A 13,383-nucleotide genomic window follows, 5' to 3' on the forward strand; every position below is an offset into this window, starting at 1 on the left:
AAGTTGGTCAAAACTAAGCTGGTAAGTTTAGTGTTGTGAAAACTGTGTACACAACAGGTCCAATGTGACTCTAAGGAAGGGATTTAAAGGCTACCTCTTGTTCTGGTTTCCTTGCTTTCTACCTTCATCTGCTCTGCTTTTATTAATCCTCTGTGTGCTCTGCTTCCCAGTAGCATCCTATATTTTGCTACCCTGTGAGATGAAGCCCACATCTCACACTGCACTGCATAGTCAAAAGTCACTTTTGGAGTGGGCTTTCTAGAGCATGAGCCACTGTAGTGTACAATTTCTGGGGTCTTGATAGTATTCAAATATTTTACACAGCGAGATGTTTTGTTTGTTTTGTTTTAAAGCTCATTCTGAGGCACAGGAGTTTTACTAGCCAACATGAATTTGTTTGGTGTTCTGGTTTTGATGAAAAGACTCTCCAAAGAGTAGAACTGCTTGAAGTACCACAGCTGTGCTTTAATTTTACGAAGACTCATGTGTCACTTTTAATCTGCCTTGTCAACTCTTCCTTGCAGGGAGTGGAATAAGCAATAAAAATGCTATGAGATTAATTTTTTCAAAAATTTCATATTCTGTGCTCTCACTGTCTGATCCCATGTCTGCTGGACAAGGAGTAAATCCTGTTTCATATCTTGGCTTCTTTTAAGTTTTCCCTGAGCAGTTTAAAGATGTTAATATCAAAGTTAAACCTTTTTCTACATATCCCAGGATCTCTAAAATTAGCTAAATGGTTTCTCTGAACAAGTTTAACATAATTAACAAGCAGGGAAATGATGAGCCTACAAAGATTCATTTCCTTACATCTACTGGAATGATGAAGAGAGTAAAAAAAATTTAAAAATTCCCACAGTGATCATTAAATTACTGCAACTCTATGATTCTAGTAAATCATTTCAGACGGCTTTGGTATTTTCTCAGTTCGAGATGTTGGTACATGAAGAGGGTCAGTGTTCATAGCATGCTTGATAGGGCTTGAGTGCTAGAGGAACTCTTTGTGGTATGGGAAAGCAAGAAGGCTTTTCCCAGAAAATTGACTTAAAATAGTTTTATTCCATTGAGGGATTAACAAACCGAAAAGTATTTCATTAATCCAGTTAGACATATTTTTTTGATGATATTTTATTTTCTCTCCCCCACATGCAGTCTTATTTGACTATGCAACGACTTTCAAGGGATTTGGGGCAAACGTTAATTATTGTGGAATCTTACTATGTGTCCATCTATTTCTATTTTGTGTTTTGTTTTACTACAAGAATCCCCCATTCAGCTTTTGGCAGAGAAGCTTTTAACCACATGTAGCCTAACAATGGTCCTGATTGAGACATCAGGATATTTCCAGATTTGAATGATTTGAAATAATTTGGAAGACTTTTCTTTTCTCAGATCTACTGGAACATCTTTTTCCACCTTCTAACAAGAGGATGACAACTCTGCTTTAAGGCTTTTTTTGTGGGGTCCTAGATCAACCTAAAACTAGTTTGGTTGCATTTCATGAAGTCCTGCAGGAGAGCATTTCTGAATACTTTATCATGTTGGTTGCAGAACTGACTTGAATATTGATGCTGAAGTTGAAGGAAAATGTTTATTCTATTGTTCTTTGGGGTTTTTTTTAGACCCTTGAAGGAGGATCTTACCGAGGAGGCTTAAAAGATGCCACTGGCTGCTTAAATGAAGGAATGACACCTACAACTCCCCCACGAAACCTTGAAGAGGAACAAAAAGCCAAAGCAATGAGAGGCAGGATGTAAGTTGTATTACTGGTTCTTTCCAAAATATGTACCCCAGGAGGACACACAGCAGCTCTCTAGGAATACTTTGTAGTCAGTGAGTGAGCATGGAACTGAGAGTAAAACTGTGTTCTGTCTGCTTCTTTTTTTTCTTAACATGTAAAAACACTTCATAAAAGCACTTACACACACAGGAAATTCATCATCACTCTAAAATATACGGTTTTTACACCAGATAGCAAATATCTATTGCTGTAAAAGCCCCTGAAGAGCTCAACAGGTATTACTGAGATGTTTGCATTGGTAACTACTGCATTGCCAAAGGTGAAATCAGCTCTCAGAGAGGGGATATGTGGTTGACCTTATTAGCTACCTTTGAGAAAATCCCTCTAGGATTTTTTGAAAGAGATATATTTTGCCCTCGTTATTAGCAAGGAAGGAACAGGATTCAGATGCATCTGTGGTGGAAACATGCCACTGAAAAGAAAGTTCCATTTGGGAAACCCTCATGTTCATGGTAATGGGAGAAAAAAGAAGTGGTGACAGCTCATGAAAGTTGTTTTGTAAATGAGCTGTGCCTCCCCTTAAATTTAACAAAAATAATGCTTATTCCTGCAAAGCCTGTAATGATTCTTAAATGCGTGTTCAGCTGAAGAGCACAGAGAATTGGAGCAACAGAATCAAGAATTATTTGAAAGAAAGCTGAGGTGGCTGGTTTTTTTGTATCTCCTCTTACACTCCTCTTCTGTTTACACTACCAGTAACTGCAATGATCTAATCAAATGGTAGATTGAGGGGGAAAGTAATGTTCCAGACAGCTCTCATGGGAATCTGGTGAGAGGTGGAAGAAGAGCACCCAGTTTGGGAGAGATGCCAAGTCAGGGAAGAACAAGTAGGAGCAAAGTGTCACAGGTCTATGAAAGCCGTGATTTGCTCCTGCAGTTTTTTGCAGGAAGCCAGAGAAGGGATACAGTGAGGGACTGGAGCAACTCCCAGCAGCTGACAAGGACATGATGCTCCTGGATGTGTTTCTGAATGGCAGAAGTTTTTTACCATGCAGCTGTCAGCCTTTCCTCAGGGAACAGCTCTGCCCATGACTGTCTCCTAAAAGCTCCTCAATATTGCAGGATCTGGAGTTTCTCTGGTAGCAATTCATTAATTAGGTGACTGGCAGCTAACTGCAGGTTGCAGTTTTAGTGCGGAGACCTTTGCCACTGTAAGCACAGCTACTGGAATGCTTCTGGCAGGGGACTGGCAGCCTATTATGTACAATTAGTAGCTGCCAGAATTCCTAAACACCAGGATGTTTAAGAGCACCTGCTAGTGGCTTTCAGCACAAGACATCTGTCTCCCCTCCAGCTCCTTTGTGTCTGTGTTCTGTGTCCCTGCAGCCTGCTGGGTTTAATTCCATAGTCATGTGAAGCAGCTGATCTCCCAGCTCGAGCTGTGACCTTCCAATCCCCACAAAACAGCAGCTGAACCCTTGCACAGGCCTGGGCAGCAATGTCCTCTATTCCTGGCAGCACATCCATGCCAGCAGTTAGCCCGGGTGTGAGGAAACTCCTTATTCCATCAGGCTTGATTGCTGCACTTCTGTGAGCAGTAAGACAATAGTCTTATTGAGTGTCATTGTTCAGTAAGATATCCAGCTATTCAGACTCAATCAGAAATGAGGAGGCTCTAACCCTGCTCCTGTTCATGCCAGTTTAAATACAGCTGTGCAGTCAGTACCTGCTGGTGACCAGGGCACTTTGCAAGCAACTCCCTGCCCTTGCCCCCTGTTGTCAGAGCAGGAGATGAGTGAACTTGAATTTTTACCTACATGCATCTTAGAAACCTTAAATTTGGGAGTATACTTCTAAGGTGCTGCATCAGGTAGGCTTCAGAGAATGAGTAGAGATGGTCAAGGTTGCTTTTCCTGCTTGGTAGGAAGAGAGGAGCAGAGAGAACCCTGGTGCTGAATTTAGCGTAAGTAGTGGAGGTGTAGACCCTCAATCCTAATAGAGGTGTGAATTGTCAGGTTTTGTCTCTTCATCAAAAACACAGTTGTTGTACTGATTTTTAATAAACACACACATGTCCTGCAATATTACATACTTTAAGTACCTGCTGCTTCGTTTTTGGAGCAGAACTTGGCCAGGTGGATCCTTGCAGTAACTTGTAGGTGGGGGAGGTCCTCCCATTCCCTGTGCAGCTCTCTGTGCCTATGGGGAGCAGTGCAAACAGAACTGGTGCCAGCTGGAATGTCCCCTGTGGGCAGAGGGAACTGTGGAGGCTGTCCCAAGGACAGGGTGGGTCGGGCAGCCCGAGGGGCTGTGCAGCACACGCCTGCCCAGGGAAAGAGCAGCCTCTTGCCTTTTGCCTCACACGTGTTTGCTGCTCGGACACAACTTGGCAGAGCACTCTGGCGTGCTCAAAGGTCTGGTGTGGCTGCTGCCAGCCCTGCCTGCTGCCAAGGGGGCTGGATTTCACTCCCAAACCAACAAGAGGCTGTTTGACTTTTTTCTGCCACATGGCCAAAGTGTCGCCTCCGCTTTGTCTGAGCAAGGCACAAGTTGCAAGCGCAGCAGGAGCAGGATTTATTTTCTCAGTAACCTCTTTTAACTAAGTCACTCCTTGCAATGACAGGCTGGTTGGGTTTTTTTCCCCTCCAGGTATTTTAAACCAGGCTTTATCTTAGCACTGTTTGCCCTCAGCCCTATCACTTCAAGTGGGGCAGTCTGGTGGTTGATGTGGACAGAGCAATATCAGACATGAAAGCACTCCTCTATCTTGTTAGCCTTGTTACTGCTGTAGCAAACTTGAGGACAGATGGAGTTTATTCGTCATGTGCCAAATCTGTGTATTGGCGTAATTGGGAGACAAACTGTCTGCAGCAGGCTGTAACTTTTTGAAATTGTCCTCAAAAGAACACTATATGATTATTCAGTTTGAGTTGCAAAGGAGGGTCTTTTTTTAGCTTGCTGTTGTTTGCATGCATCAGGCCTTCATTAGATGACTCCCCTACCCAGGGTTATTAGTTCTGAAATCAGAGTTAAAACATTTGACACCCACACATAGATCACCTACTCTGACAGATTAAGCTCTCAGTTGTGATGGGAGAGGGGATTTGTTTTCCAAGTGTTTGAAACTTCCAAGTTGATACTTAATTGATGAATCTTGGGTGCAGCCAGATGGACTGGGGCAAGAAATCTGCTCCTGCTTGCTGCAGAATGGGTCAGGACACGTCTCCGTCCTTCTCAGGGGAGCTGTGTAGGGGATGGGGAGAGGAGATCAGGGAGGGGTGGTTTAAGGTACAGCAGCTGTTGGTGCTGCTGCTCTTACACCATCCTGGCATGTGGCGGGGAAGAGGGATAGCAGGAAGGAATGGTTAAGAGATTTGAAACTACCCTGACCTGACATGTGATGTTTTTGTCTTTTACATTCCACTGAGCTCTGAGTGAAGGGTGAATTGTGTTATGTGATCTGGATGATGATGGGGTTTTATGGTGAGGTCATATGTGGTAAAGGAGCAAATGGTAACATCAAGGAATATAGTCAAATACTTGTGTGTTCTGTTTTCATTTAGGTTTGTCTTAAATGAGCTGGTGCAGACTGAAAAAGACTACGTCAAAGACTTGGGAATTGTTGTGGAGGTGAGCTGAAGCAAACACTGCTATGCAAAATGTTTTCCCACTAAAAAGCACCATGCTGACAAGTGACAGCAACAAAAAACACAGCATGAGAAACAAACTGCTTTATTTTGCAGTCTGCTTCCATGGTCCCCTTCTCATGTTGACAGAAACAAGAAGAAATGCCTTTGGAAACTATTTTTGTTTCCATCTAGCAAATGTTGTATTTTAGGTTCAACTCCAGTGTGCAAAGGTTTTTCTTGGCTACCCTACTTGTGACACACTCTTTGCTCTAATGCAGCTTTGGAGGCATTGGTGGAGAATTAACTTATGATTGTCGTACCACTTACTTCATGCTTTTCTTCCCATCATATTGGGCAATCGTAATACATACTTCACTTGAATTTTCACCTGGGCTTATGTCCTGTGTCTGAGTACCTTTCCAGAAGCTGGGCCTGGAACTGTGTTGAGGTGCATGTGCATCCTGTGGATTATTGTTTTGCAAAAAAGCCTGAGATAAAAGAGAGTTTGAGAGGTTTGGTTTTTTTTTACTTAATAAACAGTCTTTTTTGGTTTTTTAAGCTTCAACTTGTAAAGATTTGGCTGGTCCCTAGGGATCACCTGTCACATCTAACTCAGTGCAGGGTTCAGGTTTTTTCCCAGCAAGGACTCAGAACTGGAGACTTGTGATTCACCAGTGGCATTCACTAGTCCAGAGAGAATTATCAGTCCATCTAACGGTGATTTTCAACAGCTTCCAAACTTGAAAACCTTTGTGTTATGTTCTGTTTACATCATGCACCACTGGCAAACCTGACAGGCCTGTCGTGCTCTGAAGGCTTATGAAATAACTCTCAGGAGGTGTGAGAAATCCTGTTCTTGTGACTCTAAACTTACTGCTTGGCTTTGTGCTCCCACAAGATACTCATGGTGATGAATGGAAAAAGTCTATATGGAATCTAATTTCTTCCTCTTAACCAGAGAAGCCAAAAGCTTGACAAACTACTTTGTTTAATTTTTATCTTACAATTGCACTTGTCACTTCAATTACATCCAATAATGACTTGTGTAAGTATTGCAGATATTCTAAACAAATCCTTTAAAGTTTTCTTTTAAGCAAACTGTGTAATTTAAAGTATCTACTTAGGTTTCTGGTTTGAAATTGTATAAAAGTTATTTTAATTATTTTCAATGTGAAAAATCCTGGCATTAAACTTTTTCTTCTTTAAAAAAGAAAATAATGTAATTCTGCTCCCCCTTCAAATGAGCCCTTTGCTGAATCACTGATCCTTAATCCTAAAGGGCTTCATGAAGAGGATGGAAGAAAAAGGAGTTTCTGAAGATATGAAAGGGAAAGACAAGATTGTATTTGGCAATATTCACCAGATCTATGACTGGCACAAAGAGTAAGTTTTTGGTTTAGTTCCTCTTTAAACATCTTTCTAACCTCTTGTCCACAGAGGATTGGACTATATGGTGTCTCAGCTGCTTTTAATTGAATGTCATCAGGTCATTCAGGGCTGAACTTCCAAAGGACATTGCCTTTCTTTACATTGTCTTTGTTGGTTTGTAAGTGCTGCTTAATAACATCACAAATCCTGGCTGCCTTGAATCCTAAGATGTTCTGATTCATTTGCTTTTAGCCACAGTTTCTCAATACCCTAAATCCTGATATAGGGCTTTGTTTACCCAGCCAGAACCAGCACAACTGCATGATGGAAGGCATTGGGCTTACCTGAAATAATTTTTCCCAGTGAAGAAAGAACTTTGGCCGTGATAGCTCTGCACTGGCTTCATGGGAGGGTGTTTGTCCTGCTGTCTGTGATCACAGGTACAGCTTTATGCTGGCTCAAACACCATGCCAGCAGTGCTGGTCAGTGTGACAGGGAGGCTGCACACAGGAGGCTGCCCTGTCAGTTCTGTGCTGCTGGTGCTCTGTCACTCTTTCTTGGGGAGCCCCAACAAGAGGCTTCACTGGGAGGTACCACTGTGGTCCATCCACAGCTCCTGAGCTCATAAGCATTCCCAGAACCACTCTCTGAGAGTTGCTGCTTGTGGAGTATTCACTGGATCTTCAGAAAAGCTACTGGGGCTGCCATAATTGAGTTTTTTGTGTCACAGCTGTAGCCTTAACACATCCTACTGATGGGCAGTAGCAGTCGGAAAAGTCATGGTTTTCTTCCTGTGTCTCAGCAACATCTCCACATGCAGCTGATTGGATCACAAAGGCTGACCATATCAGTGATATCTGGCAACAAGGGTGATAAAATGCAAATTGCTTCAAGGTCCTTCTCACCTGAAAGCACTGGCATGCTTTGGCCAAGTTGATGCTTTTGCCTCTGAGTTAGGAACTCGACTCTTTGGAAATCTTGTTCACAGATGCAGATTTTGAGAAGCTGCTGGAAACACAAAGCCTGGGCCATTTCTCATGTAGCTTTATGAACAATGTCTTGCTTATGGACAATATGGTCATCATTTCAACTCTACCAGTCAGAAATACTCTGCAGTTACAACTAACTAAAATTGGAGCATGCATGTACAGACTTGAACAATGGGCATTGGGCAGGATCTTCCTTCAGCTCTGGACATTTCCCTCACCCAGGAAGCACAGTACCCTTGCTGTCATGTGTCCCATAGGTGCTTATGGCCTGTCCTTATGTTCTGACAGATGACCTTGTGAGCACAAACAAATAAATGTCAGAGAAAGTTTCACCTTATGTTAAGTTGATAAAATGGAGTGTTTTTACTAGTGCCATTCCTTGATTAAGTGTGAGGATAGAAGTTTTCTGTAATACAAATGGAAAGATTCCCTATTTTTAGTTCTGTATATCTGGGTCAAGAAGTCTATTTAAATGCAGATGAATGTAGCATTTATAGAGGATTGGGTTATGGAAGCAGCTGTATCTAATGGTAGCAATGGAGATTTTTAATTGAAACATCTGTCCAATTTACATCCTTTTTTGAGGTTCTGGGATTTCTTGGGATCAGATCATTGCAAGCACGTCCTCACAAAATCTGGCTACTGTCACAAATCTGTGGAAGCCTTTGAGACTGAAATCCTGAAATGAAAATGAGGAATATCATGGACAGGATGATTGTCTGGATTTGCCTACCAGATAGAAAAATCTAGCAGTGTTTCTGAAGTTTTCATCTCACTTTTAGGCATCCCAGTATATTCTTGATGAGAGCATTTGAGCTAGAATGAATGACCTCCCTGAAGCTGCAAGTCAAGACAGAGATGGTGTTTATGAATTACTGTGACTATTATGGATTAGATATTGTGATTTATTATGAAATTAAAAACAGTGACAAACAGAACATACCATAACTCCACCAGCAAAACACGTAGATTCATTTATTCAGGTGGAAACATATAGCAGTCTCTTTCATATTGACCAGTACTCCAAATCTACTCATTGACTAAGAACTCCTGGTAAAGCTGGAGTTTTCATAAGTTGAATTTTCACAAGCATTTTGGTATATGGGAGGGTTTTACTTTGGGAGTTCTCAGTGAAGGAAAGCAACTCTTGCAATTAGTGATCAGCACTTTCTTAAAATTCAAACCACTATCACAGTAAAGAAGAGCAGACAGTTTGGAAGACAAGACCTCCACATTTCACAGCTCTCATCTAATGATTTAGAAATCCCACCATTAAGGGCTGAAGCCAAGCTTACCTTTCCATTTATTATTGAATACTGGAGCTAAAATGCCACTGTTACATATGAAGGATGACTAGTTTACTGCTGGGATAACCTAAAGAAGTGTTCTGAAGTGTTCATATCCTTTCTTTTAGCTTTTTCCTGGCTGAACTGGAAAAATGTCTTCAAGAACCTGAGCGTTTAGCACAGCTTTTTATTAAACATGTAAGTTTTATTTTGTTTCCTATATGTAGTACAGTTGCTTTTTAGGGTGTGATAGCTCATTTTCAAAAACACCTGTTTGTGTTGACTCAATACTTTTACATGTCCAAACTGAATTTAAACATAAAGTTTCCCTATAGTTACACATTTTCAGTGGGCAGCTGGATTGCACTGAGGCATTAATCATTTTCTTCTTGCAGACAACTTACTTGGGGGGCAAAATTGATGTGGTCAAGGACATCTGCCAAAACACAATTGTGGCAGGTACTTGCCAGCTGCTACAATTTACATGTTCATGTGATGTTAGCCAAAGTATAACTCTAGAGGAGATTTCAGACATATCAGTGTAGGCACAACCTCCCACTGGCCACAGCTCAGAAAGCTCCCCTTGCCTAAGTGCAGATGTGGAGAGCAGTTACCGATTTGCTTTCCGGCTTTAGCGAACTAAGTCTTTGATTAAACCAAAAATAAGGAGGACCAAGCAGAATATCATAGCAACTTTCTGCCACCTTTGAACAACAGAAGGGTAGCCAATATCTCATGTGGCTGCTGTGCCTCTCACCTTCACAGGAGCGGCGATTGCACATGTATGTGGTCTATTGCCAAAACAAGCCCCGGTCTGAGTATATAGTAGCTGAGTATGAAACGTACTTTGAGGTAAGCACGGCTCATTATACATTATTACTGCTTACAGCTGTGAGTCCAGGTCAAGGAGACTGTTCTGTAACCTCTAGGGTTTGCCTAAAACAAACTCCTGAAGTTTTTGATACTGCACGTGGTGCTGAGGTCTCTGCCATACGGAGAAAGTGTTATTATTTAATTGCTTTCAAATTCTCATATTGTGAATTTCTAATAAATATTTAATTCAGTACTAACTGTGTGTGGCCTTCAGAGTACCACAAATGCACTAATTTCTGTTCCAAGTAAAACAAGACTTTTAAATCAGTAAATGTAGAAACAACAGGGGAGGTAAAAGCTGTTGGAGCTGGGTGGTGCCTCTCATAAATCCCCAGTAACTCTGTCTATTTCAAGAAGTCTTTGGGACTAGACACATTTCGATAGTAACGTGAAAGAAGCTTGTTTAACAAGGGAAAGATGTTTCCTTTCACCCCAGAGTAGGAGGCCTGTCCTTCAGGGCTCACTTGGGAGCTAATCCCCAGTGCAGTGGGAAGAGTGACCCTGTGCCTTGCAGGGCTGCTCACTCAGCTCGGAGGGGGAGGGATGCTGCACTTCCAGCTCGGTCATGGCTTCTACCCAGGCCCTGCCTAAATGGGATAGCCAGATCTTTAAATCCTCAGAAATTCCCTCTTGCAAACAAAAGATTAAGAGCAGGCCAACTTTCTGTGGAAATAAGTCTCTGCTGAGACGTTTTATCGTGTTGTCTGTCTTACTCTGTGACTGTTTGCAATTGTTTTTAATCCTCATTTTTTAGGAGATTCAGCAGGAAATAAGCCAGCGGCTGACCATCAGTGACTTTCTGATTAAACCCATTCAAAGAATAACTAAATACCAGCTTCTTCTCAAGGTGAGTGAAAAAATACAGTTTGGATCAAACTCTAGTCTGCATGTTGCATTTGATGCTGTTATTTTAAATCAGCCTTAGACTTAACTGAGGAATAAATTGGTCAAATTAAGAGGAAAGAGGGGTCTGCTCTCTAGGCATGCAGTGACAGGGGCCCATGGAAAATGTCCAGAGAGCAGGAGGCCACATCTGTGTGAGTAGTTTGTAATTTAGGATAGCAAGCAGATTTGTTTTTTGGGTTTTTTTTTACTTTCTTTTGGAATTTTTTTTTATAGAAGGATACACTTCAAATAGGAATTTTTTTTCCTCTAATGTTTCAGAGCAAAGTTTCAATTTTTTTTAATTGGAACAAAGATACACGAGTGTATTGCTAAAGTCTGTCTTGGGTGCTAAATGGCATGCTTCTAGGAAGTGTTCTAGCATCCATTCTGAATATCTGTCTTCAAATTAGCTGAAGAAACTTTTTTTTCAGAGTATTCTGTCATCTTAAAATTTGGGGAGCTTGCCACATTTTTTTTCCTAAGGAGCCTGACCACTCTGGTTTCTGCTGACTTTTCCATAATGACAATTACTCAGCACTCTTGAAAATTCATCCTGAGAGGTCTGAAACCAATGTCCAAAATCAGGCATGTCTGAACCCATCCTGTAATCTCCAGCAGCACTGGGGCTCTGAGCTGGTTTCTCCTTTTTTTTGAACTATACTTCAGCAAGCTGCCATCAGCCCAGGTTTGGGAATTGCACGCTAGGAAAACATAGCAGTGTGTTCCCCAAAATGCCAAAAGGAAAAGAAAAATCTTAGTGTGTGTGGTCTTGTGGCTTAAGACAAGGCCAAAATAAGCATTCCCAAGGTCTAACCCCAGCTTTGTCTTTTTGTCTGTGATCTTCTCAACAACCATCCACACCCCTTTTCCATATTTCTAAAGTGGTTATTCAGCAACCTCTGAAGATGAATTTATTAATATTAGCAAGTTTCTTCTCAGAAAATCACATGCTGAATATGCCTTTTCCTTTTTAAACTGGTGCCTTTTGTTCTCTCTTTTCTGATGTGCCTTAATGCAAACCTTTCTGCTTTCTCCAGGACTTCCTGAGGTACAGTGAAAAAGCTGGTCTGGAGTGCTCCGAGATAGAGGTACATTTTCATGCCCTGGACAATAGGGCTAATGGGACTTTGTGTGGAGAAATGAAAACCCCAGTATTCCTTTGACAATAGCTGAAGATCCTGCTGGTATTCTAAATGTGGTATTTCTCTTAGCTTAAATCAGGACTAAAAGTCCTGCATTTTAGTTCTGCACCATCCTCTTTGAGGCATCTATTCATGAGGGCCTTGCCAGGAGTCACTCCAGCAGTCGTGCTATTCAACTTCATTATTTGGCACTGTGCTTTCAGGAGCCCTCAGGTTCTCTTGTAATAATGCAACATCCCTTTTCCTTCACAGAAAGCAGTTGAATTAATGTGCCTTGTACCAAAACGTTGCAATGACATGATGAACCTGGGTCGTCTCCAAGGCTTTGAGGTATGCATTTGCATTCTTCTTATAATAATAACTAGGAAAGGAAAATTACTTTCCCTTTCTATGATTGTCTCTACAATCTACCTAAGCTACTTATCTAGGGCTTGTTCTTCTGCAGTGCTGGGCTGCATGCTTTGGTGAGGTTTCAAAGGTTGGCGTGTGACGCACTTCTTACTCCAAATTTGTGACAATTCATATTGTTTCCTCAAAATGTGAGGTCTGTAAAAGCTTCTACAAGCTTTGATTAGATTTATTATATCTATTATCAGAGCAAAATAAGTGATGAACCAGCCTGCTCTGCCTATTAGTAAGGTCACTTGGCATTAACACGCTAACAGCTCCCACCGAAGTCAGCAACATCCAGGAGAGGACTTGGGAATTACAACCCCACAGGGTACAGCTTGTGGCTTGTAACTAAGCCAGTGTAGGCTTTGGGGAGAGAGTCTTATCTCCAGAATGAATTAAGATTTGTCTTACTGTCTTATGCACTGCCAACAGGTAGGTCCTGGCTTTTACACATTCAGAGGTGTTGTGTCAGTGGCTGCTGGCTCAGGGCATGATGGAGAGCTCTTGGCTGGAGCACTACTGTAACATAATGGGAACAGGGTTTGAAATGAAGTGTACAAAACAGTCTGCTTAGGACCTCTTGCTTTTGCTTTTATAAACACAGTGGGACTGAGAGCAAGGAAAACCTATGTTGTTTGTCTTCAGCTGAGATCACAATTTACAGCATTGCTACTTTGATCTCACATAAATGCCTGGAAAACCTGGGCTGCATGAGACAGAGCATATCACCTTGTGGGATCACAGTGGGTCAGGGTTTGTAGTGTTGATGCCTTGTCTGCTTCCTAGGGCAAACTGACAGCTCAAGGCAAGCTGCTGCAGCAGGACACCTTCTACGTGACAGAGGATTCTGGGGTTCAGTCTCGACCCAAGGAGCGCAGGGTGTTCCTCTTTGAGCAAATAGTTATCTTCAGTGAACTCCTCAGAAAAGGATCTCTAACGCCAGGCTACATGTTCAAGAAAAGCATAAAGGTAAGAAATGCAGAGGGAGAAGCATATTCTCTTTGATGGTCATGTAAGGATCATCCTGTCATAGGGGACAGCAATGTGCAGAAAACATTTGCATTTACCTTTCCAGTG

At 41.9% G+C, this 13,383-nt stretch overlaps 1 protein-coding gene across 5 annotated transcripts in view; it reads left to right on the forward strand.

The window, feature by feature from the left end:
• Nucleotides 1–13,383, forward strand: part of KALRN (kalirin RhoGEF kinase) — a 473,348-nt gene that overhangs the window by 420,429 nt on the left and 39,536 nt on the right. For all 5 annotated transcript variants that reach the window (XM_083865425.1, XM_083865420.1, XM_083865422.1 and 2 more), the window contains 9 exons: nt 1,623–1,753; nt 5,305–5,371; nt 6,650–6,753; nt 9,142–9,211; nt 9,779–9,865; nt 10,641–10,733; nt 11,809–11,859; nt 12,166–12,243; nt 13,093–13,275. In XM_083865425.1, the coding sequence (XP_083721551.1) occupies nt 1,623–1,753; nt 5,305–5,371; nt 6,650–6,753; nt 9,142–9,211; nt 9,779–9,865; nt 10,641–10,733; nt 11,809–11,859; nt 12,166–12,243; nt 13,093–13,275 (864 nt within the window). The remainder of the gene's footprint in view (nt 1–1,622; nt 1,754–5,304; nt 5,372–6,649; nt 6,754–9,141; nt 9,212–9,778; nt 9,866–10,640; nt 10,734–11,808; nt 11,860–12,165; nt 12,244–13,092; nt 13,276–13,383) is intronic.

This window comes from Zosterops lateralis, assembly GCF_965231275.1.
Source record: "Zosterops lateralis genome assembly, chromosome: 7".
Lineage (NCBI taxonomy): Eukaryota > Metazoa > Chordata > Aves > Passeriformes > Zosteropidae > Zosterops > Zosterops lateralis.